This window comes from Aquarana catesbeiana, linkage group LG01 (genome assembly GCF_042186555.1).
Source record: "Aquarana catesbeiana isolate 2022-GZ linkage group LG01, ASM4218655v1, whole genome shotgun sequence".
NCBI lineage: Eukaryota > Metazoa > Chordata > Amphibia > Anura > Ranidae > Aquarana > Aquarana catesbeiana.
In genome coordinates, this window is record NC_133324.1 from 38471087 (window position 1) to 38498610 (window position 27524).

Below are 27524 nucleotides of genomic sequence, written 5' to 3' on the forward strand. Positions count from 1 at the left end.
CCTGTAGGATATTATTTAGGCACAAGTTGAATGTTTTTTTTCACTCTCAAACCTAATTATTATTAATATTATTATTATACAGAATTTATAAAGTGCCTACAGTTTACGCAGCGCTTTACAACATTTGGGCAGACAGTACAATTACAATACAATTCAATACAGGGGGAATCAGAGAGCCCTGCTCATTAGAGCTTACAATCTAGGAGGGAGGGTCAAGTTATACAAAAGGGTAATAGCTGTGGGGGATGATCTAATGGAGAAAATAGTACAGTTGTTAGATGCAGGCAGGATAGGCTTCTCTGAAGAGGAAAGTTTTCAGGGATCGCCAAAAAGTGGATGAATTTGGAGACAGATTGGGGTAGTGAATTCCAGAGGATGAGCGAGGCTCAGGAGAAGTCCTGGAGGCGGATATGGGAGGAGGTGATGAGGGAGCTAGAGAGCAGGAGGTCTTGGGAGGAACGAAGAGGGCGATTAGGTTGGTATTTTGAGACTAGGTTAGTGATGTAGCTGGGGGCAGAGTTGTGGATGGCTTTGTAACTTATTGTTAGTATTTTGAATTTAATTTGTTGGGCAAATGGCAGCCATTGAAGGGATTGGCAGAGAGGGGCAGCAGACACTGTGCGGTTTGTAAGGTGGATGAGTCTGGCAGCAACATCCATGATGGACTGAAGGGGGAATAGTCTATTTAAAGGTAAGCCAACGAGGAGGGAATTGCAGTAATCAAGGCGAGAGATAACCAGGGAGTGAATCAGGAGCTTTGTGGTTTCATTGGTTAGAAAGGGATGTAGTTTAGAGATGTTGCAGAGGTTGAGGTGGCAAGCTTTGGAAAGTAATTGGATGTGGGGCCGAAAGGAGAGTTCAGAGTCCAGAATAACACCTAGCACGCTGACATGTGGGGATGGGTGGATGGTTGTGCAGTCTAATTGGATTTGCAGTCTAATGATTTGTGCAGTCTAATTGGATAAATAGCACATGGATGAATGTACAGTATTAGTGACTGAGGGGTCATTAAGCTGGAAACATTAGTGAAGATGCTGAGAGAGAATAAGAGTACTGGAGGGGTCTTGGAAAAGTTTTGTATTGCAACACCATGCTCTAGAGCTGGCACACACATCCTTATTTGTGATTTTGATCATAATGGCAGCGTGGTTGGACCATGTGATATAGGCTATATCAGCTGGGGATACCCTTTGTAGTAGCCATTTATCTACCGGGAGCATGTCTTTAAGGGAGTACGTAGTGTGCCTAGCCAAGTAGTAGGTGTAGTTTTTTTCATGATCATGTAGACAGCTCCACGCATCATACAGTTCCTCCTGGTGCAGCAGGGTCTGAAGTGTCAGGGAAAATTTAGGCTTCTCCCTATAAGCATATCATTTCTTTGCGCTTAAAAGCACAAAGAGGTCTCTTATACAATGTTGTGAAAGTGCACACGTTTATCTCTCCAAGTAACACAAACAGATGCTGGTACTGTATCACCTCGAGTTCAGTATCATCCTGCACAAGGTAGCCAAGTTGCTTGTATTTATACTAAACACATGGATAACAAAAGAGGCTGCTGACTTCAGAATCAGTCAATCAGAAATTTGTATTCATTCAAAAGAACCAATGACACGCATGCATATATTCAAATAGAAATGCAGTAGTGACATGTGCAGACGGTGGTGTGCAAAACCATGCGTCGTGCACATGGTTCCGAACACAACCGTGTGCACACTCCCACTGCTACCAATGATGTGAGCCATACTACATTATGGCCCAGTGGTCCATAATTTTGTATGGTTATACTATGGTTCCCAAGTACGCAGACCTGCTTACTTAGGAGTTTAAATGCAATCGCCATGGAGTGGCCAGTTCCCTGGTGAGGCATAAACAAACATCCTTAAAAGAGCAAACAGATCCGCCGTGTGCACGGGAAGGTTTCCGCATCCAATGGTCTTTAACCAACGTCTGTATGTGCGAATACCCTTTGCATAAGTGTATTACAGCAATACAGACACTGGGGGGCATCTGACAACATACATTAATACAAATTTGCACAACAGCTCCTCCTCTTTGTCATATGCTCCCATGGGTTCCTCGATGAATCTTGATCTTCTTCTTACACCTGGAAATAAATCAGTCCTTACAGTCCATATGAGGCCATAAAAAAGGAAAACACAGCTTGACATGTAGACTCTGTTCTTCAGGAGGAATGAATTAAAGGGAGGACACGGCATGTTGAGCTGTAGTAATCGCCAGTCGGTCTGGGATCCTCTGTGTCTTGTACGTGGGCTGGGCTTCGGGGCTTCTCATCTCGGTAAGGAAGATGTGGTCATCTGCTCGGGCTCTGTTCACTCGTCCAATCAGGCAACAGGAGCACCTCATCACGACATATAGAAGGAATAGAAATAAAAACAACATGAGTATATATACTCCTACTTCCTTCCACCATGATCCGATGGAAAATAAAAGATCCCCCAAGTTTCCCAAACCGTTAAAAGGATTCCAACCTTCACTAGCTATAGCTCTGGCCTTGCCTTGCAGGGATCTGAACCTTATCTATATGGGCCTGAACTTTGTCACTAGTATCCCCGATCCAGGTATAACAATCTTTACTGAATTTTCTGAATTCCCAGAAACCCCCCTTGGGCTATGGGAACTTCCTTGTATCTTCAACAGTTACATGAAACATTCCATCCTCAATGGATGAGAAATTTTTCTATCATTTCATAAGCTCAAGCCCCGACCGTGCACAAGCAATTCCCTTCCAGCTGTCCCTGCCATTCTTACCTTCTCTCGTGCCATCAGATCCTCACGATCGGCTGCGACATAAGATGCTCGGACGAGTTTCACAGGACACATGAACCTCTTGCCTTAGGGGAATTACTTTATAAGCTGTAGTTCCGCAATAATACCAAACTAAAGTTGAAGCACACCTGTGGGCTACCTAGTTATCCTGATACCAAAGCTGCCAAGAACCAGAGCTATTGTTAAAATTATAATGAATTTTACCCTCTATAAATGTATCATTAAATTCTATTGATAATTGTCTGTTTGGATTTTACTAGTTTGTCAAAACTCCTCACATCAATATGAACATCACATATAGCATGTACCGCCAGCACTAGAGCTCAATGGAGACTCGGAGTAGATCCCACCATGTGTCCTGTTGCCTTTCTTAGCTAGTTGGAAAATACACTTTAAAAATATAAATAAACAAAGATACTCCTCATCCTTTGATGTAGTTGAGCAGCTTCTTGCAGTGGCTGGTCTTGTCCATCAAGGTTCTTTGAAATGACCCAGTCACCTGGTTGGAAAGAATGTAAACTGGTTATTGTGTCAGAGTCCAGGTTCCTATGGGAGTGTCCTTCACCAGACTGCTAATTCAAATTCCATCAAAGGAAGAAAGTTGTGGAACTTGTCATTACTGCTAGGTCACAAACTTGGCTAGAATTAGAGCAGGTAATATTATTGGTTTGAAAATTTGTCTATCGCACCACTATCCCCCCCCCCCTTTTTTCTTCCTCATTACAAACTGGAGGAAGACACTCAGGGTTTAGAATGATGCAGAAAAAATACAATGAAAACAGTGAAATAGCCTATGATACTTTTACCTTCTTATAAACCTGCTTTCTATGTACTGTAAAGTTGGGGGTTGTTTAACTAGCTAGCGAGACCAATCCACGCCAGAAATTCAATTTCAGGGCTTGTTGGCCCACTTTTAATAAGAAAAGTTCAAAAACAATATCAAAGGTTTTTCCCTCGCAGGGGTTTTCACCGTCCATACAAAATAATGATAAATTCAGCCTCCTGGCTTATACATACAGTAGTGCTGCTCAGGCCTTCCACTTCAGGCTCTCGTCTGTCTCCTTCAGACTATTACCTTGCTAACACCGTCCATATAGATAGCAGGCCTCACTGCTCTGACCCACAGACTTGGGTCTCTGGCTTTCACTGTGCATCCTACACTCTCTGGCTACTCCAGTGCACACCTGCACTCGCTGGGTTCTCCCTTGCAAGCCTGGACTCTTCGGGAGGGTGGAGCCCAGAACCATGGTCCTGACTCTACTATCAGGCCCACACACACCTGAACAATCAGTGTGCCGGTGAGTCCCAAAACCTGGACCCAGGACTCAGGATTTCATCCTACCCGGATCTCTAAGAAATCCCTGGGCTCCAGGTCCCAAAGTGGACTTTAGTAAATAATGAGGAAACTGAAAAGTCGGTTTCCTTTTCACGTTACAAGCTCCCTGGAGCCTCTCAACCCCTCTGGTTGAGAAATCTGGGTACAAACACTGTTGGGGTACCACACTACCACATACACTCCTCCCCTTGTTTCGACCCAGAGGGTGGAACACACCAGTACAACCTCCTCACTTTGGCATGACCATGCAAGCTACCACCCACATGGGCCAAATCTTGTCCCACCAGGTGACTTTCTCCATGTCCCCCTGCTACATTTACTCGGACTCTACAAAGACACTCCCATGCCTTTTTTTACGAGTACACTTCCAAAAGCGATTTCTTCCCATTTCTCTTGGGCCTACACTAGTCCCAATCTTGGTACCTTTTTGCACATGAGGGTGATTTCTGAGTTTTAAGGGTTGAACACCATTACGGTTATAACATGCTCCCTCAACTTCCACTAGACCACCCCTTTTCTCTTTACTTAATTTAGAAGGAACCACATTTTAAAACACTGGTTTAGTGAAAAGTGGGGGCTCTGTTATTGGAGTGACACTGGTCCATCTCTGCACTCTATGTACGGGCACCCTCTTACTGTTGCTTCCTTTTGTCAATGTCATCACTAACATCCTCATATGACTGCAGCCTCATCCTTAGTCTCCCTCTGAAGGACACTCTGACCGTCTTGCCACTTTGAGGTTTTAAAGTCATGTAACACCTTGCTGAACTTTGGGCCATTTCCCTCCGACCATTGTTTACCATGATCCTTCTCAGACCTTAGAGTTTTCTCAAACCTCAGGAAATCTTCCCCAGAACTTCCCTCCTGAACCTATAGGGGGCCTAATTCTGCTGTACCTTTTACCTCTTCTGTGTCAATTATACCATTCCCTATCTTATTACAATTTTCAGGGTTTGCTACAACCAGATCAACTTGACCAAGACTATCAGGTCTACCATTATTTTTGTTGTCACCCATGGCAAACAAACCATCAAAAATTGAAAATGCACTGCATTTTTCATCATGGTCAGAAATATAAATGCATTTGTCATATTTCATTTCACCCATGTTCGACAGGGCAGTGTCTGGAGAGGAACTGCACCCAGCTGAGTGGTTGTCTATGGTATCTTCACTATACACCAATTCCACTAGAATGAGATACTCTGCTAGAAACTGTCCTGACCATCATCGCATTAAATAACATTTGGACCTGTGAGTACAATCACTTCATTTATTGCTGTGCCATCTGGCACTTCCACCAACACCAGCTCATTTGGCACGGCATCATCCATTACCACATCATTAGGCCCTTTGTGGATCACAGACACGACCTCTTCAGTGCGTTCGCCCTTACTTGGCGTTTCCATCTCAAGAGCAACATCATCTGCAATAGCAATTGCACCCTTGCATATAAGTTTCTCTGCAGGTCCTTCATCTGGCACCGCAGAAATCATGTCTGCTCCACTTTTACCAACAGAGGCCTTTTCCAACAAATCCAACAGACTTTTTGTCCACCTCTCCCAGTCTGTTATCTCTGTGCTCCCAGAGGTACCATGCAGTACTGCTCCTACTGCACAAGGAGACCCAGAGGGACAGAGTGGTTCAGCAACAGACACATTGCACATATCACTTTGGTTCAAATCAGATTATGGCGCTACATTTTTAACAATAGCAGACTGCAATACCACACCTTCACCACCTTGCCCTGGTGGTGCTTTATTAAATGCATGAACGCTTTGATACCTGTCATTGTCAGACTGCATTAACCCATTTCCACCATGAGTGTTTTCAAACATTTCAGTTTTAACATTTAACATTTTGTTATCACCAGGTTCGGGTACCCTCTTATCCCTCAGAGCAGCACCATAGCTGTCCCAGGCAACCTCCAGCTTCAAAACGCAGAGCTCCCTAGGGGTTTCTAGGGACACCTCTGTGACCTTCATCACTGTTGCCAGGGGAAATAGCACATCTTTAACCACATTCATAGCAATGTTTTTACCTCTAGTGAGCTGCACTAGCCCATTAGCAACTGGACCATCAACTTTAGCCAACACAATATTAGCAGTTTTACCCATCACATTGTCACATCTAAGTTTACCACTTGCCTCCCCACTGGACAGGGCACTGCAGCGAGGCAAGTCCTTTTCCACTCAGACAGTGAATCTCCCATTTGGGGTCACTTCCACTCCAGTGTGCACAGTCACATACTCAGTCTCTTCTATGCATTTACCAGCAACAGTCTTACCCATCACTGTAACAGGGGTTACCATGTTTGTTTGAGTAAGTTGTCTATCCTTTATCGCACTTTTACTGGCCAACTCTCCCTGGTGGCCATGAGATGAAATTGCAGCAGCCATTTCTGACTCCTTAGCACCACCTGCAGGCACTACAAGTACTTCCTCACTGTTGCCAGGGGTGATTGCAAACATTTTTAAACAAGACTCTGGACTTACAGACCAAGACTTCTGCCCAGTAGCAATATCTTCAGCCATATTCCACAACCTGGGACAAGAAAAGATCCCATGCCCCAGTTGACCACATTTCAGGCATGGTACATTTCTGCACATATCTTTAGTGGGATGCTGCTCCACATCTCCGATGTAGCTCCTCCTTCCGGTTAACACTCGATCTCTCGTTGCTAAGGGAGATGGCACTCTTCCAGATGTACTTTGCTGACTCTCCCAAATGCAGCGACTTTGCTCTCCTTGAAGTATTGTTGCTTTTAACTTGCCACGATCCTCTGCAGGCAATACTTTTCTCACGTGGTGGTCTGCAGCCTTGACATTACAACTATTGCTACGGGCAGCCACATACTTCTCCAACTTCCGGTCAACCTGTTGATCACTCCTGGCACTCAAATCAGGCTTCCCAAACATTGTTGCAGACCTTTGTCTGGCCATGTCACCTTGTATTGGAGACTGAGACAATGGGCACTTGGAGACAACATGACCCCACTCTCTACACCGCAAACAGCGCTCTTGCTTTAGAGCCTTAACAGGGCTTCCCCAATTGCATCCTCTTTCAAACTTAGGCCTCTGTACATTGATAGCTGGCCTGCTTGCACCTGCATTGCCAGGGGCAACAGCATGCCAGCAGGGGCAACAGCAATACTCGCCAGCAGGCTCAAACCCTTGCTTCATCTTCACAGTCTCTCCACAACACTTTTGTGCAGTCCAGCAACAAAATGGAGCACTGTCACTTTAAAGGTTGTTGCTTTTCTCTTCATGCAAGCTTTCCTCACCTGCACACACAGATTGTGCTGTCTCATGCACACAAACACAGTTCATATAACAGATGAACTCACTTTTTTTTCCAGGGATCTCCAGTTCTGCCCGCATTCTCCACCACTTGTAAAGTTGGGGGTTGTTTAACTCAAGTGTAGCACCCGCTAGCGAGACCAATCCACGTCAGAAATTCAATTTCAGGGCTTGTTGGCCCACTTTTAATAAGAAAAGTTCAAAATCAAAGGTTTTCCCTCGCAGGAGTTTTCACCGTCCATACAAAATAATGATAAATTCAGCCTCCTGGCTTATACATACAGCAGTGCTGCTCAGGCCTTCCATTTCAGGCTCTCATCTGTCTCCTTAAGACTATTACCTTGCCAACACCGTCCATATAGATAGCAGGCCTCACTGCTCTGACCCTCAGACTTGGGTCTCTAGCTTTCACTGTGCAGCCTGCACTCTCTGGCTACTCCAGTGCACACCTGCACTCGCTGGGTCCTCCCTTGCAAGCCTGGACTCCTCAAGACGGTGGAGCCCAGAACCATGGTCCTTACTCTGCTATCAGGCCCACACACATCTGAACAATCAGTGTGCCGGTGAGTCCCAAAACCTGGACCCAGGACTCAGGATTTCATCCCACCCGGATCTCTAAGAAATCCCCAGGCTCCAGGTCCCAAAGTGGATTTCAGTACATAATGAGGAAACTGAAAAGTCAGTTTCCTTTTCACGTTACAAGCTCCCTGGAGCCTCTCAACCTGTCTGGTTGAGAATTCTGGGTACATACACTGGTGGGGTACCACACTACCACAGTACATACACTTTCAGAAACTCCTTGGACCTGAAAAGATACTTTTAAACAAAAGTTATTACTCTATCCTTCATATTTAAAGAGGAGTTCCACCCAGGGGGGCCGTCAAAAAAAAAAAAAAATTAAAAGTCAGCAGCTACAAATACTGCAGCTGCTGACTTTTAATTGGACGCTTACCTGTCCCTGGGTCCAGCGATGTGGGGGATCGAAGCCCCGCTCGTCCCCCCCCTTGGCTCGTCGGCGCCGGCATTTCAACTGTGGGCGCCAGGCTGTGGCTTCACAGCCTGGCACCCACTGCGCATGCACGAGCGGCACCGTGCGCTGTGATTGGCCGCTCAATCACCTGGGACCTGTAATGGGTCCCAGATGATTGACAGGAGGGAGGGAGCAGAGCGGAGCCCTTCCTGTGCCTGGGGGGAAGTGATGTCACCAGCCCAGGCAGAGGAACAGGCAGACTACGAGGGACCACCTAGCAACAGGCATTTAGAGGTAAGTAAAAAAAAAAAAAATATCCAAATGTTTTTTGTTTTTTTTTTAATAATTTTTCCAGGTATTTTTGTTTTTTGGGTGGAACCCCACTTTAACCTGCAAAGAATGGTAAACAATACATTTGTGTACATTGGTAAATTGTCACTGACTTTCCTCAAAACCAATAATAACTAAACCCTCTGTAACCCTTACTTTCAAGTTCTTACTAAAATACAACACCCGCGACACGTAAGAGGGCTGTTGCGGTAGGTTCAAACATATTCTTGTTACTACATACAAACAATGAGAAGACTAAAACATGAGACAAACATTTAGATACAAATGTGGGGGAGATATTTCATAGTTTCCAAAACAAAAATGAAAAAAACAAAACAACCAGACAGAATGCTACCTTCACAGACACAAGAGCATCTCGGAATATTGTATGGGCCAGACACACAAAGTCCAAAAACATGCCTGAGACATTTTTAAACACACAAACGTGTACTGCACATCCACCAACTCAGTCATCATTACAGATTTCTGAAGCCACAGCTGAACTGTATCCAAGGTATTTTTATTCTGGGGTCTCGTACCTCCAGACATCAAAAGTACCTTCCAAAGGAATACACCTTACTGTACCCTCTGACCATATCTGCCAATCTTTAAGGTGTCTAATGGTCTTAGCCCCAAACCTTGGTTTCATGTATTGTGAAGCTGTCTGACTATGGTGCATGGACGACCCATTGCCCATGACTATTCAAATCGCTTTTTTTGCGCGGACTCTGCGTCCAGAGAACCCTGCGCTTTACTTTCAGAGTGGTTATTGTTTGCGCCTTTATCACTATAACCGCCCCCCCTTCCCAATTATTGTACACGGCCTGAGAGGGGCTGCTAGCGTACTACTCCTCACGTTTATGATAATACAATCGCGCACTGGAATTCCGATTATTTTACACGGCCCGACCAGTCTCACGATATACAGCCTTCTAAACGTGTTTGTCAACAACAAAAGTACCATGAAATCCTCCACTACCAAAACAATCTTATGGCTTCTATCTGTACCTAGATATTACAACAATAATATGGATGCCTCCTGTTTACTCTCTACCCAAAACTGTATTATAGTATAAAACTTAATTACATTTCAAAATTAAAATGATTTTGTTGATCCCGCCAAAATCGAGATTTCTTCACTAGAAACATAAACTTCTCTAAAACAACTGGAATAAAAACCTAAATGATTCTACTGGAAATGGAATTCAGTACAAAAAATGACTATATTTCGCTCCAGACTAAAATCAGAAGAAACAAAAAGGCAGTTGCAGCAATCGAAAATTGGTCCATGGCAAAATGGTGGATTAAATCCGGACTACAGAAAAATGGCCGACATTAACAAACGAAAACCAGCACAAACCAGGATTTCTCCCTACAAAAACTGACTATACAATTGAGACACCAATATTAACACTTATCCCTAGACAAACACTTTAGACTATATCAATTAAGGCCCATACTAAAATTTAGGCATATTTAACTAAACAATATAGCCAAAAATGCCAAAAGTTACATAAAACATGAAATAACACACCTTAAACATACACTTTTGTCCCAAATACCACACAATCCTTGGCTCTGAGAGTTAGAAAGTCAGCAGAACTCCCCCCATGTTATTACCTAGAAACCTGAGACCCCCCACAGGGTGTAAACAGCTCCTATTGTGATGTCCCAGCAATGCATGGCCACTTGGATATGCGACAGGCATTTCAATTTAAAACCAAAGCCTTTAAAACTATTATTACACTTATGGGGACATATGTCTTGATCCCATACAAAGGTAAAAATCACAATTCATCCATTTCTATTTCTCATATACATCACAAACATATTACACAACATACAGTTACACAGCCTTCTCAGTCACACACAACATTCACTTTGGGTTTGTATTAAATGGGACCTATGGAGAAATTAAATATAGGTGCTTCCCCAATTAATAGACCTACTTACAATGACAAAAATATAAACCTACAATAAAAGTCCCATCATTATACAGACAGTGACAAAAAAACACAAGTTTTTTTACCTGGCAGTTCTTACCTCATTCAGCGGACAGAGAATCAAGATCCCGAACACAGAACAGCAAAAATGTTCAAAAAACTTGAAAACTTGAAGTATGGTTATCTTACAATAGGCCGGTGTCTTGTCAAATACAGTCCCCTATCATATAGTGTCCTCCCTTTACTGCGCAGAAAGTCTCCGAAGTTTAACAGCTGATCATCAGCTGTACACGGCGCCTGCGCTTTTATTCTCACCCTGTGTCCAGGTTCATTCCCTACTATCCAAGTGGACATAGAGTGAGAATAAATAGTTGCCGAGCGCAGCGAGGCCGTGGCCGAAGCGTGGCGAGCGAAGCGTGGCGAGCGAAGCGAGCCCGCGAGGGGCCCTCTTACACAGCCATCGCTAAGAAGTGCCGAAGCGCCGTGTACAGCTGATGGTCAGCTGATCAACTTCGGACACTTTCGGCATCTCCTTCTGCTCCGTACTGCGCAAGCACTGCGCCTGCGCAGTACGGAGCGGACACTATCCGATAGGAGGACAGTATATGTCAGAACACCGGCATTTGCTGGTCTGGTTCTGGAGGTCTCTTCCCCCTCGAGGTCCGCTGAATTAGGAAGATCTGTTGGCTTCCTTTCTGGCTCACCATGAATGTCAGGGAAAATTTAAGCTTCTCCCTATAAGCATATAATTTCTTTGTGCTTAAAAGCACAAAGAGCTCTCTTATATAATGCCGGGAAAGTGCGCTCGTTTATCTCTCCAAGTAACACAAACTGATGCTGGTATCACCTCGAGCTCAGTATCATCCTGAACAAGGTAGCCAAGCTGCTTTTATTTATACTAAACACATGGATAACAAAAGAGGCTGCTGACTTCAGAATCAGCCAGACACTTGTATTTATTCAGAACCAATGACACGCATGCATATATTCAAATAGAAGTGCAGTAGTGATGTGTGCAGACGGTGGTGTGCAAAACCATGAGGCGTGCACATGGTTCCGAACACAACCGTGTGCACACTCCCACTGCTACCAGTGATGCGAGCCATACTACATTATGGCCCAGTGGTCCATAATTTTGTATGGTTATACTATGGTTCCCAAGTACGCAGACCTGCTTACTTAGGAGTTTAAATGCGATCGCCATGGAGTGGCCAGTTCCCTGGTGAGGCAGAAAACAAACATCCTTAAAAGAGCAAACAGATCCGCCGTGTCCACGGGAAGGTTTCCGCATCCAATGGTCTTCCACCAGCGTCTGTATGTGCGAAAACCCTCGCATAAGTGTATTACAGCAAAACAGACACTGGGGGGCATCTGACAACATACATTAAAAAAAATTCCACAACAGAAGGGAGATGATGCTGCACAGGGGAATATGGGGGTCTGCCAAGACATTAAAGTCACAAAACCCCACACACACACACACAAAATTAGGTTTCCGTACTTAACCTTGTCAATTTTAGACATTAATTTACCTGTAAAGCATAACTGATGTGAATTTGCAGCATATATCCCTACCAGGGTGTACGGGCAATTATTTACAGTATCTCACAAAAGTGAGTACACCCCGCACGTTTTTGTAAATATTTTATTCTATCTTTTCATGTGACAACACTGAAGAAATGACACTTTGCTACAATGTAAAGTAGTGAGTGTACAGCTTGTATAACAGTGTAAATTTGCTGTCCCCTCAAAATAACTCAACACACAGCCATTAATGTCTAAACCACTGGCAACAAAAGTGAGTACACCCCTAAGTGAAAATGTCCAAATCGGGCCCAAAGTTTCAATATGTTGTGTGACCATCATTTTTTTTTTTTTAATTTTTGCGAGGGGTTGCCCTTAATATCCATACCAGACCTGAAGGGCTTGGTATGGAATTTGGGGGACACCCACACATTTTTTTTTATTTTGGTTTGGAGTTCCCCTGTGGGGAAATCCCATGCAGTTTTTATCAATGAACTTTTATGTGCATTGTCAGACAGGCAATTCATTAATAGCTGCGAGTAGTTTTAAATGACTTTTTTTCCCTTGAAATGTCATTTTGCTGTCAGACTGTTCTAAACACGGGAAACATGCGCTCCTTTACAGGCATACTATAGACACCCCCCAGGTATGAAATTTAAAGGGAGATTACACTTTTATTGTTTGACTTTAAGCATTATTAAAATCACTGCTCCCCCAAAAAAACTGCTGTTTTTAAAACTTTTTATTGCATTGATACATATCCCCTGGGGCAGGACCCAGATCCCCAAACACTTTTTATGACAATACCATGCATATAAGCCTTTAAAATTAACACTTTTGATTTCTCCCGTAAACTTTTAAAGGGTGTTCCACAGCTTTCGAATTTGCTGCGAACACCCCAAATGCGGCGAATGGGCGAACAGCCAATGTTTGAGTTGAACATGAGTTCGACTCGAACGTGAAGCTCATCCATAGTTACCATTGGGATCGGCTGCATGTGTCAGGTCTTCCGTTTTTTATGTGCCAGAATCAAAGGGTCTGTTATGTATTTTCTGAGGGACCTCAGGCATTTTTTTTGTGTGAAGAATCATAGTCATAGTCATAGTAGGTGAGGTTGAAAAAAGACACAAGTCCATCAAGTCCAACCTATGTTTGTGATTATGTTTCAGTATTTCATTACATATCCCTGTATGTTGCAGTCATTCAGGTGATTATGTAATAGTTTCTTGATGCTTTCAATGCTCCCCGCTGAGACCACCGCCTGTGGAAGGGAATTCCACATCCTTGTCGCTCTTACAGTAAAGAACCCTCTACGTAGTTTAAGGTTAAACCTCTTTTCTTCTAATTGTAATGAGTGGCCACGAGTCTTATTAAACTCTCTTCTGCGAAAAAGTTTTATCCCTATTGTGGGGTCACCAGTACAGTATTTGTAAATTGAAATCATATCCCCTCTCAAGCGTCTCTTCTCCAGAGAGAATAAGTTCAGTGCTCGCAACCTTTCCTCATAACTAAGATCCTCCAGACCCTTTATTAGCTTTGTTGCCCTTCTTTGTACTCGCTCCATTTCCAATACATCCCTCCTGAGGACTGGTGCCCAGAACTGGACAGCATACTCCAGGTGCGGCCGGACCAGAGTCTTGTAGAGCAGGAGAATTATCATTTTATCTCTTGCATTGATCCCCCTTTTAATGCATGCCAATATTCTGTTTGCTTTATTAGCAGCAGCTTGGCATTGCATGCCATTGCTGAGCCTATCATCTACTAGGACCCCCAGGTCCTTTTCCATCCTAGATTCCCCCAGAGGTTCTCCCCCCAGTGTATAGATTGCATTCATATTTTTGCCACCCAAATGCATTATTTTACATTTTTCTACATTGAACCTCATTTGCCATGTAGTCGCCCACCCCATTAATTTGTTCAGGTCTTTTTGCAAGGTTTCCACATCCTGCGGAGAAGTTATTGCCCTGCTTAGCTTAGTATCGTCTGCAAATACAGAGATTGAACTGTTTATCCCATCCTCCAGGTCGTTTATAAACAAATTAAATAGGATTGGTCCCAGCACAGAACCCTGGGGAACCCCACTACCCACCCCTGACCATTCTGAGTACTCCCCATTTATCACCACCCTCTGAACACGCCCTTGTAGCCAGTTTTCAATCCATGTACTCACCCTATGGTCCATGCCAACGGACCTTATTTTGTACAGTAAACGTTTATGGGGAACTGTGTCAAATGCTTTTGCAAAATCCAGATACACCACGTCTACGGGCCTTCCCTTATCTAGATGGCAACTCACCTCCTCATAGAAGGTTAATAGATTGGTTTGGCAAGAACGAATCTTCATGAATCCATGCTGATTACTGCTAATGATATCATTCTTATTACTAAAATCTTGTAAATAGTCCCTTATCATCCCCTCCAAGAGTTTACATACTATTGATGTTAGGCTAACTGGTCTGTAATTCCCAGGGATGTTTTTTGGGCCCTTTTTAAATATTTGTGCTACATTGGCTTTTCTCCAATCAGCTGGTACCATTCCAGTCAGTAGACTATCTGTAAAAATTAGGAACAACGGTCTGGCAATCACCTGACTGAGTTCCCTAAGTACCCTCGGATGCAAGCCATCTGGTCCCGGTGATTTATTAATGTTAAGTTTCTCAAGTCTAATTTTAATTCCGTCCTCTGTTAACCATATAGGTGCTTCCTGTGTTGTGTCATGAGGATAAACACTGCAGTTTTGGTTACTGAAGCCCCCCGATTCACTCGTGAATACTGAGGAGAAGAATAAATTCAATACCTTTGCCATCTCCCCATCCTTTGTAACCAGATGTCCTTCCTCATTCTTTATGGGGCCAATATGGTCTGTCCTCCTTTTTTACTGTTTACATACTTAAAGAATTTCTTGGGATTTTTTTGGCTCTCCTCCGCTATGTGTCTTTCATGTTCTATCTTAGCCGTCCTAATTGCACCCTTACATTTCTTATTGCATTCTTTATAAAGTCTGAATGCTGAGGATGATCCCTCCACCTTGTATTTTTTGAAGGCCTTCTCCTTTGCTTTTATATGCATTTTTACATTGGAGTTAAGCCATCCAGGATTTTTGTTCGCTCTTTTAAATTTATTACCCAATGGGATACATTGGCTAATGCCCTTATTTAATATGCTCTTAAAGCAAACCCATCTCTCCTCCATATTCTTTGTTCCTAATATTTTATCCCAATTTATCCCTTTTAGCAAGGTTTGTAGTTCAGGGAAGTTGGCTCTTTTGAAATTCAGTGTCTTTGTGTTCCCTTCATGTTTCCTATTTGTGTGATTTATACTGAAACTAATTGACCTGTGATCGCTGTTACCTAAATTGCCCCGTATTTCCACATCTGTGATCAGGTCTGTATTGTTGGTAATCAGTAGATCCAGTAATGTTTTATTTCTAGTTGGTGCGTCTACCATCTGACCCATAAAATTGTCCTGCAAGACATTAAGGAACTGGCGAGCCTTAAATGAATGCGCGGTTCCCTCCGCCCAGTCTATGTCTGGATAATTAAAATCCCCCATTATGATAACACTTCCCATCCTTGCTGCTAATCCAATTTGTGATAGGAGATCTGTCTCCACTTCCTCCCTCAGGTTCGGGGGCCTATAGCATACTCCCAGTATTATTTTCCCCTTAGCTTCATCCCTTTGGAGCTCTACCCATAAGGATTCCACCTCCTCACTAGCTCCCTCAGTGATGTCATCTCTCACATTCACTTGTACATTATTCTTGATATATAGGCATACCCCTCCCCCTTTTTTACCCTCTCTATCCTTGTGGTATAGGGTATACCCTTGAATGTTTGCCAGAATGTTTTAAGTACCTCCTTAAAATACATACGAGACTTAAAGGGTTTCCCTTTAAGCATTTAAAAAAATCACTACCTTGGGCAGAATGGTTTCTTAATGTATTTTATTTTTTTACATTGGTACATGTTCCCTAAGGCAATGCTCACCCCTTTTGACAACCCTTTGCCTATTAGCACAGAAAATTTGCATTTTTAATTAAAGTGGTTTCAGTGAAGTTGACCAAATTTTCTGCTGAACTGAACCCAAGGCAGTTTGGCTCATCACTACCTGCCAGACCTGTGCAGAATATATCAAAACAGTCCACAAGTAGATCAAAAGGCCACATGACTGGTTTAAACACCTAGTGGTGAGACTTTAATTTACAGACATGCTGTGAAAAACTCAGCAATAAGTCAGCATTGTTTTTGCTGTTTTATATATTGCCCAGAAAGCATTGCCTAAAAGTCTTTCCCTCTGTATTTTATGTTAACCTGATCACATATATGAATATTTTAAAAATATTTTACAAATATATAGAAATTAATAACTTACTGTTTTGGAAAAAAAAACCTTTTTAGCCCCTCTATCAGGTATTACCGGAACCTCCTAGCTTTCCTTTTCGCAATTGATAATATTAACCAGGATCCAGACATCTTACCGAATATCACTCTAGGCTTCCATCTATATGATTCATGGCTGGAACCCAGGAAGGCTGCACAGAGTGTTCTGCAGATCTTATCTGGACCAAATGGGACAATTCCTAATTATTCCTGTAAAGGACAAGGCAAGCTGGCTGGTGTTATTGGAGATCACCATTCATCCACTACAATCCCAATCGCCCAAATCCTCGGATTGTACAGATACACACAGGTGAGTGAAAACTACTTGTCTTTTTGTAATACTGTTCGATGTCAACAGAGACAACAATATACATTTTACAAAAACATGCCAGTCTATGAAAGTTAAAGTGTATGTAAACTCAGTTAAAATGAATGAATACACAGCTGGCATCATCACTAAGGATTTTGCCCCATTTTCCATAATTACAATCCAATCCAATTAAAATCCAATTAATGTGCTGCTCTTCTAAACCAACCTTAAAACCTCCTTCTAAACAGATCCTATGTATCACTCTATATATACTGTATAACATCAAGTGCTTATGTAATAAATCTCTGCATGCAAATAACAAAACAAAAAAAAATAAAAATATATAAAAAAAATATTTACAATATTGTCAACATCTTATCTCACACAACAATCCCAATATCATAACTAAAGTTTGATTTATCAAGCGAGGTCAGAGTGGTGCACTACAAGCACCCTAAATATGTGAGTAGTTGATATATAATGATATAAGTACTATGGGAGTATTTTTCTTGCATACGTGAATCTTATGGTAAGAGACATTACCACAGCCAAAGAGGATTGAAGGTAGACAGAACATCCTTACTCATTAGTCCACTGGTGACTAAAAAGCGAGCACTGACCAAACTTAATTGTGGGGTCACTGGCATAGAGGTGAGAGCACACCCAGAAGGGGAGCACGAGTGGAGTGTTCCCCACAAGGTTTTACCCCCTTAATGATCAGGCCATTTTTTGCGATACGGCACTGTGTTACTTTAACTGACAATTGCGCGATCGTGCAATGCTGTATCCTAATAAAATGTATCTTCTTTTTTCCCCACAAACAAACCTTTCTTTTGGTGGTATTTAATCACCTCTATGGTTTTTATTTTTTGCTCTATAAACAAAAAAAGACCATCAATTTTGAAAAAAAAAAATATATATTTTTTACTTTATGCTATAAAACATATCCAATAAAAAAATAAATAAAAATAAATAAAAAAGCTAATTTCTTCATCAGTTTAGGCCAATATGTATTCTGCTACAAATTTTTAGTTATAGCATCTACAAACTAGGGGATATTTTTATGGAATTTTTTTTATTTTTTTTACTAGTAATGTCGGTCATCATTAATGGTACTGCGACATTGTGGTGGACAAATCAGACACCTAACTGACTCTTTTTGGGGACAAGTGACATTATTACAGTGATCAGTGCTAAATAAAATGCACTGTAACTGTACTAATGACACTGACAGGGAAGGGGATAACATCAGGGACGATCAAAGGGTTAAGTGTGCTCCTAGGGAGTGCTTTCTAACTGTAGGGTGAATGCTGTGATTGGAGGAAAACAGAGATTCCTGTTTCTGTTTAGCTGAGGGTAAAGGTAATGGACTGGCCAAGCATGTCTCCAGACCTAAACCCTATTGAGCATCTGTGGGGCATCCTCAAACGGAAGGTAGAGGAGCGTGAGATCTCAGACGTCCACCAGCTCCATGATGCCATCATGGAGGAGTGGAAGAGGACTCCAGTGGCAACCTGTGAAGCTCTGGTGAACTCCATGCCCAAGAGGGTTAAGGCACTGCTGGAATGTAATGATGGCCACACAAAATATTGACACTTTGGGCCCAATTTGGACATTTTCACTTAGGGGTGTACTCACTTTTGTTACCAGCAGTTTAGACATTAATGGCTGTGTGTTGAGTTATTTTGAGGGGACAGCAAATTTACACTGTTATACAAGCTGTACACTCACTACTTTACATTGTAGCAAAGTGTCATTTCTTCAGTGTTGTCACATGAAAAGATAGAAGAAAATATTTACAAAAATGTGAGTGGTGTACTCACTTATGTGAGCTACTGTATATATAAATATATATAACAACTTTTAACATGTATATATACTGACTGTTATGTCTGAGGTTCATGAAGGAAGGTATTCTATCGCATCGGCTGTACCACCACCACTTCCTTATCCAGGCCCCTAGCCGCGATCCCACCAGCTCAGGGACAACTATTGCCACCTTCTTGCCCAATATAGCCCAATGACCGATAGCCCATGATTACCATCAGGGCACCATCAGAAATTTTGGGGCCCCTTACACAGCTTTAGGCCTGGGGCCCCCCAGCCTGACCACCAAAATTACCAGAGTTTAAGGCATAGTTCACTGTTACCAAAAAACTGCCTCTGCAGATAAGGGATGTCTGTAAATAAAAACAAACTGTGCAGCTCTGACTAAAGATGAATAATACCCTTGCTATAGGTGTAGGCCATTTACACACCTCATATATGGTTTGGCTCTGAAGAAGAAGGTGCTACCTTGGAAATGTGCCAGTCACTTCAGGCCCCCCGGCAGGGTCCCCCTCGAACTCTGGAGTGCACTGTGTCTAGAACTGTTGAGCGATGGACGATTAGCTCAATGAGCGTTTATTATATACATGTTTGTGAGCAAGTTCTATAACTTCTTAGTAAATTCATACTGTGGGATAGGCTGGTGCGCCCTTTTGTGTTTGTTTCTTGTACATACTGTACCTCATGAAGCCTGACGGGAACACTCCTAGGACATTGCTAAGAGACGCCTACTTGTTACTGCTCACCTTCACCATCACAGGAGGGCACGCTTTCTCTGATTCAAACCCCCCACGTGCACATTCCTTTTCCTGATACAGTATGTCTGAGCTCAGCGTCTAAGAGCTCACTCCTGTGGTGGTGAAGGAGAACAGTAACAACAAGGTGTCTCTTAGCATTGTTCTTAGCTATGTCCTAGAAGATTTCCAATAAGGCTGCATAAGGTACATAAAATTGCCTTCATCTATAGCAGGGGCACTATTCAACATTATTCAACTTTGGTCAAAGCCTGCAACAGACTATAAAATGTGTTCACATTCAGTTGGTGACATTTAGTATCCCAGTCTACCTGTTCTTACTTGTCTCCAGAGTCCAGATATGATGTAAGTGAAAGAAGAGGGTGATCCAACAAGCTCAGAATCATTATGTAGACTTTGTATTTCAGTAGATTTTATTAGGAATATACTGAAATAGGAAAAAGCAGAATGTTTGTTATATCACAAAACCCTCAGAATCAGAATCAATGATCATTTTGTCTGTGATCACAGGCCCATCAGACCTTCCTACCACAAGACCAGCCATGGAACCAGAAAGTTTGGAGTTAAAGCAGAACTCTGGGCAAAAATGTGTTTATCCCATCCAGTGGGGCTGTGCCTGCACTGCTTGGATAACTAATAATTTTTGTCTAGGGGTGATAAGAGTGGAGAGTGGATTTGCCTTATCCCCCGATCCTCCCAGCGCAAGACCAGTCCCTGGCACTCCTGCCCCCCTGCAGTCTTCCGGTCTTTTGCAGTGGACTGTTCCTGATGCTGTCATGCCCGTAGACCAGCTCTGGACATGAGGATGGCAGGAACAGTCCACCATTGGACGTGGGGGTGCACTGTTTTCAGGAGGATCAAAGGATTGTGTGAGAATAGGCTCTCTGTTCACCCCTGGATAAAACAAGCAGTCAACCCATGTAACGCGGGCATAGCCTCACTGCATGGAACTCGCTTTTTTTCCCCAGAGTTCTACTTTAAAGGGAACCCATTTACTGGTGCAATCTTCATAATATATTATACCCATAATAGTGTGCAGCAGCTGCAGCATTAGCCATTGTGCTGGGTGTACAGAAATAAATCTTATAAAGATTGCACCAGTAAATGAGATCCCTTTAACTCCAAACTTTGTTTCAATGGCTGGCCTTGTGATAGGAAGGTTTGATGGGATGGGCATGGGCCTGAAATCACAGGCAAACTGATCATTGATTATCCTGATCATATACCTGGCCTCAGAGAATCTTCACCTCAAATTAGGGCTGGGGAATCTTACTGTTGTGGACTCCACACTACATGATGTCATGGATGGTCACCTCACTAATTTAGGCGTTTGGAGCCAGTGCTTGTAATCTGTGTCAAAGAGACAGGAACACAGCTTCACAACACTTGGACTTACTGCTGAAGCAGATCTACGAGCCGGCTCCTCCTGCGTGTCTTTGCAGGCTCTGGACTGCAGGCTGTGTGTCTCCGCCATCACCCTGGATAATGCCAGCTGGTGATTGGTCCTCTGTCCTCCATAGGGTGGGGAACTCTGCAGATCTGTAACTCGAGCACGGAGGCTTGGGCTTGCTCTAACTAATGGTTTTCTACACGACTTCTCTATCTACAGCGGGGAGGGGGGGTGGGTGTGTGTGCTAGTAAAAGGAGGAGGTGGAGGCTTTTTTTCTCGCTAGCAGTGGTGGAGTCGGAGGTGATAGATTCATTTCATGTGCTGCTGTAATTGGAGCGGGCCCCGGCCAGCCGGGCCCCTTGGGACCCTTGGGACCCTTGGGACCCTTACTTGAGTACTGCCTGTACCCCCCTGATGGCAGCCCTGATTACCATATAGGGAAGGTACCCATACTGAGATAGGCCCAACCCATTTCACACCATATACTGTATATCTTCCACCATTCTGACCTTCACGAAACAGAGACCCCTGCCGCAGGCGCCCACTCGCGACACCTTACGTGTTGGCAGCCCACCACAGCCACAAGGCCCATTGGAGACCTTCCTGGAGCCCCAGGAACCCAAATATCTATGTCCACAGCTGACAAGTGAACCCCATTCCCCCTTAAATACAAGCCAAAGTCTTTCTAACTCACAATGGTGAACCACCAGCCCCCATTGCAGACCACAAATTTTGCCACTGCTTTGTTGACCTTAATCCTGGCCTTATTTATCTTTTCCACCGACCTCGCCCCCCTCCAAGCTGCTTTGCCAATGATGTCTGACAACAGTAAGACAGTATCTGGAAATGCCATATGCAGCCAATGGAAATCCCAATTTATGTCTCTAATGAGGTCCCTGGATGCCATGATACTAAGGTCATTGCCCCCAACATGCAGAAGCAGCACATCGGGAGGCCTATCCATCCTAGCGTACCGCTGTATCTCCGGACCACAGCATGCCAGGTATACCGATCCAGTGGACAATGGCCTCCACCCTGGAAAAACCCTGCCTAACTTCCAGTCTAACCAGATCCCTCCTAGCCCCCCAGTGTACATAGGAGTGACTCAGGATCCACATCAGGCACACCGGGCCTGAAAAACAGAAACACAAAAAAGATCATAGGCAACAAGACCCAAGACACCAAGCATACATAAGCCCCACATTGCACTACCATCCCCAGACCAGAAAGGCCACACACAATCAACACCACACAACAACACCAAAAAGGACATAGACCTCCCCTTTGACCCCCCAACCCCTTGAGTTGAGGGCTCCACATCCTCCCCCCTTGATCACCCGCTTCAAAGGAGATGAGGTCGTACATATAACCAAAATCAGTGAGATTCCCAAAGACCAATACGCTGAAGTATCTGATCACTGACACCCCAACGCAATGCCTCAGTGGCCACTCCAATCCTGAATGAATGCGAAGAATAGTCCCTCAAAGAGAAACCACCCGCCTCCAATCATTTTTGGAACACACTCACAAACTGATACTGAGACAATGCCGAAAGGTCCCTGTGGACCAAGAAGGGGCCAGGCCAAGCCCTCAACTGACTAATCCCCACCCCCCCACTGACCATGTTACCTATGTAAACCACACCTCATATCTCTCTCATTGCACCAAACCCATTCTAAACCTTTTTAACCACCCCCCTTCCGGGATACACCCTATGCAACCACTAACAGCAACCCCCAGTCATGTGGGCCCTCCACCCAGGTTGCCTTTGCTCCAGGCCTGTTCTTACTGCTAAAAGGTGATTGCTGCTAAAAGGTCCTAATTGCCTGTTTTTAAAAATCCTTTGAAGCTCATTTGAAGGTCTGTGTGTGTTGGTTACTTTGATATGTCTTTGCTGAATTAATGCAAAGAGATATTATAGCGGGTCAGCCCATCCCCTTTTCAATGACACCTCCCCTATCCATGCGTTCAGCCTCTTTCAGGATACCGGCGCATGGATTCCAATGTGGAGGGGCTGTTTATTTGAAGCACTGATTAGAGCCAGAGGCTCTAATAGGCTTCAATATAGGGTAGGCTCAGGTCGCAGAGAGTGCGCTCCGAGTCCACCCAGGTGTGTTACAACAGCAAATCAATATTCGCTGTTGTAACACTGATCCTCCTCCCGGACAATCGGTCTCCGATTGGTCTAAAGGACAGGCAATTCTATTGTACGCCTAGGAAGGAGGAGCCGCACGGTGGAAGCCATGGTGATTCAGAGAGGGCACAGGAGCCGCTGCCTACCACCCATAGGAGCCTGCAACCCACCCCTAGGAGCCTGCGACCTACCCATAAGAGCCTGAAACTCAGCCGCTGCCCACCACCTGTAGAAGCCCACCCGCCTGCAACCAATGGGGTAAGTGCCGGGGTAGTGGGGATGCCCCCATCTGACCAACCGGGGGGGGTTTGCCGCCCCCAAAAAAACACCAGCCACCACTGTATTAGAGATTGTACTGCGTTTACTGGGCTCTCTGATTCATTTCTGGTTTGCTCTTAGCTCTTAAGGTTATACATATAAGTTGCACATGCATACACATGTACTGAGAGAAACATGTGTAGTGATCGGGTATATATATATATATATATACTGGGTGATATGATGTAGAGTGGGTATGATAATCAATTAGTGGTTATTATAATGATGATGATGTAAGTACTCTTCCGCAGCAACCCAATTCTTCCAGAGAGATGCACTTTATTGACTTCCAACACAGAACAAAGTCCAAAGTCCACAGATGACAAAAAATCCGACAGAGTATATAATTCAGAGACCCATCTCCTAGGTCTGTGTGTCCATACACAGACAAGCCTCACCTCAACTAAATGCCAGCTTGAATGTCCTCTATGAAATACTAGTCCACTAGGAGGGAGTTTCTGCTAGGTAAACCCAAAATACTCTTTGATCTTATTGTTACCCCCTCAAGTCTAATTACCATCAATAAATACTTCTTCTATGGTCCTTTAAACAATGTACCCTTAGATATGTGTAATTAGATTAGATTAACAGATACCACCTGAACACCCTTTGAAATGTTCAAATAGACTTGCATAAGATTAACACATCAAAGGGTCTTCAGCTGTCCCCTTGCTATGTTAAAATTCAGTTGGACAAATCAACCATTGTCAATTAAATTCTGGCCTGGTCAATATTGACTGTATGTGTACATAGCATATAATAATATAATGTCCCACATAAATCAGTGAGCATATTACAACATATACAACAACATGTAGACTATCCTTTGCCGGGCTCTTCCTGAAAATGCTGGTAAACTGCCAGAATCAGTGATCCAGAGCAAGCAGATCACAAGTAAAGTCAGGTTGATGTCACATCTCCTGATTTGTATAGTTTTTCTGGTTATGCATATTTTTGCCTAGGAAAGCCTGTCCCCTGCCAGCCTGGTGCAGAGAAGGGTGAATGTTCTCTGTATGAAGTCCAACATACCCACTGATAAGTCCAAGCTTTAGCATATAATACTAATGACCCTTGCTGTTGATTGGAGAGCTATATATCTGACACAACAGGAGGCACGTTGCACGTCTTCAGGTAGACCTCTGTTACAGTGCAAAGAGCAAAGATCCTTCTCTACAGCATGCTGGCAGGGCCCAGGCTTGACTACTCAGTTGTCTGTAAGACGTTGAACATCTTTGTTTTGATGCACATGGAAGGTATTTAGCTGATTTAATCAGAAAGATCAATTGTATTTTTATATATTTGTACAGTTCAGTCTCTAATGATCATTTTAGTGGCCAATGGATATGAATGTAATCTGCAAATATAGTCACATTATAATTAATAGTTAATCCTTCTCTTTTCAGATCAGCTATTGGGCCAGCGATTACTCATTAAGTGACAAACTCCTTTACCCGCATGTTTTCAGGACCATGCAGAATGATTATGTCCATTATTTAGCAATTGCCAAACTAGTGAAATATTTTGGCTGGAACTGGGTTGGAATACTTTTATCAGATGATGATGCCGGAGGGAATGAAGCGCAAATTCTGAAAAAACATTTGGCTTCCCAGGAGATTTGTGTGGCTTTTGAAAAAAGAATGACTGAATATTCTGCTACAATAAATCAGTGGAGAGACACACTTAGTAAAGTACCATGTAAAGTATTAATACTTTGTGGTTCCTTTACAAACAATGTTCAGGGATATCTTTCTGAATACACTCGTATCAATAGAAACAATATGCTTATCCTTCCCCCAGGCTGGACTTTAGAAGAACTCAAGTTGACTGTTTTGATAGGTTTTATAACAAGTTTGTCTTTAAGTATTTCTGATCCACCAATTCATATAGATGAAAATCTTTTTGGTATCAATTTTTTGTCAAGATATTCACAAATTGAGCTGCTGTTGGATAATCTGATTGTTACATTTCACAATAAAACATCAACTCAAAATGGAAAAAATATTTATTTCCAAAATGTTTCTAATTATACCAGAAGTGTAGTAAGAATAATTGCTCAAATAATTGACAAACATATCATTTTTAGAGAAACATTACGAGTGTATATTGCAGTAGAAGCTATGGCTGAAGCTATACAAATTTTCAACAAGTTTAATCACCGTTTTAACAATAACAGATTTAATCAGGTAAAGTTAGTTTGAAATGTATTTGTTGGGTGAGCGCAAGTCAGTGAGGGATTGGCAAAGAGGGTTGGTGGGTAATGAGCTGTTGGTAAGGTAGATGAGTCTAGTAGCAGAACTATAGATGGAATAACCTGTGTAGAGGTAGGCCAATGACATGGAGGTTGCTATAGTCAAAGTGAGGGATAACAAGGGAAATAGTATCTTGGTGGTGACATTGGTTAGAAGGGGTGTATTCTGGAGATGTTAGGGAGGTTGAGGCAGCAAATTTTGGACAGTGATTGGATGTGGGGGTCAAAAAGAGAGGTCAGAGTCCAGGACCACACCTAGCGTGCTGACATGAGGGGATAGACTAATGATTGTGTTATTTATCTCAAAGGAAAAGTTGGGGGAGGGGACATGGGGAGGGAAATCTATGTTTTTTTCAGCTTTTGGCATTTGACCATATCTCAGGGCTGCAAAGGGAATTGGTTTTGAGACTTCTCTCTGGTGGACTTTGTGATCTCATATCTGAACAGGAAAATTGTATAATTTATATCATATGTAACTAAGTGCAGGTCCCATTCTGACCAATGTCTGAATAATAGCTCCACTGAGCGACACCAACCAAACATATCTTTTTAGTAGAAGATAGCCAGAGCTGGAATAGACTGAAATTTGAGCTGTGGGTTGCCTTGTCAGCACCACCCGGCTCAACAAACTGTGACTGAAAAATTGAAGGAGGTGAGTAGAATATTGTAGGCTGAACAGTGACAGTAAAAGAAATTAATTCAAATAATGAAGTAATGATACAGTATGCTGCTTGTGCAAATTCCTAAGTGTATTAGGCTTTAACCACTTAATGACTGCCACCCCATAACAGATTTACTGCTACAGGGAGGCCGTTCTGTGCAGAATCATCTAGATATAAATATATAGGTGATTCTGACCTTCCGACTAGTTGGAGCATGCACATCACTTCTACTGTGATTAGTCATAGTAAAAGTCGATTACCGGGTGCTGGCCAATGGATGTCTGCCGGCACCCACAAATCGTTGGGAAGACACACAGGATACAACTCTGGCTATGTAAACAAGGCAGAGCTCCATTCTGACAGGGGGAAGTGATGTTTTTTTTCCCTGTGAAGGGAATGAAAATCCATCACTTCCTGTGGTAAATGCACCTAACACAGTGCACAAAAACACTGGCTAGACACATTTAACAGTTTAATTGCCTTAGATGTTTAACCCCTTCCCAGCCAGTGTTATTAGTACAGTAATAGTGCATATTTTTAGCACTGATCACTGTATTAGTGTCATTGGTTCCCACAAAGTGTCAAAAGTGTCAGTGTTCGGTTGGCTGCTACTATTTTGCAGGCCTGCTATAGTCACTGATATGTGGGCACTTGTGGGCGAGCTGGTGAGAGGAATCCCATCACAATGACAACATGTTTTGTGCACCTGCGCCTTGTGAAAGTCATCCTTCCCTCTTACTAAATACATTGTACTGTCTACTTTGCAAAAAAGGGGTCATTTGGGGGGCCTCAAGAAATAAGATAGGATGTCAGTACATCAGGTTTGATCAATAATATCCACGAATTTGGGTTACATTTACCAAAGATATGTAGCAGTATAAATTTTGGCCCACATTTTTAATAGCAAGGACTGTTTCTGTGCCCAACAAGAGTAAGACCCCTTTCACACTGGGCAGTTTGTAGGCGTTATTGCGCTAAAAATACCGCCTGCAAACCGCCCCAAAACAGCCTCTGCTGTTTGTTCAGTGTGAAAGCCCGAGGGCTTTCACACTGAAGCGGTGCACTGGCAGGAGAAGAAAAAATCTCCTGTCAGCCGCATCTTTGGAGCAGTGAAGAAGCGGTGTATTCCCCGCTCCTAAACCGTTCCTGCCCATTGAAATCAATGGGACAGCGCGGCTATACCGCGGCAATACCGCGGCTATAGCCGCGCTATACAAGTGGATTTAACCCTTTTTCGGCCGCCAGCGGGAGGTTAAAACCGCACCGCTAGCGGCCGAATACCACGGTAAAACAACGCTAAAAATAGCGCTGTTTT

General features: G+C 43.2%; 1 protein-coding gene across 1 annotated transcript in view; it reads left to right on the forward strand.

Moving 5' to 3' along the window:
• The window catches only part of LOC141124861 (vomeronasal type-2 receptor 26-like), a 167204-nt gene that overhangs the window by 51065 nt on the left and 88615 nt on the right, over positions 1–27524 (forward strand). The window contains exons 2-3 of the mRNA XM_073612305.1: positions 16584–16875; positions 24703–25482. Of these exons, the coding sequence (XP_073468406.1) occupies positions 16584–16875; positions 24703–25482 (1072 nt within the window). The remainder of the gene's footprint in view (positions 1–16583; positions 16876–24702; positions 25483–27524) is intronic.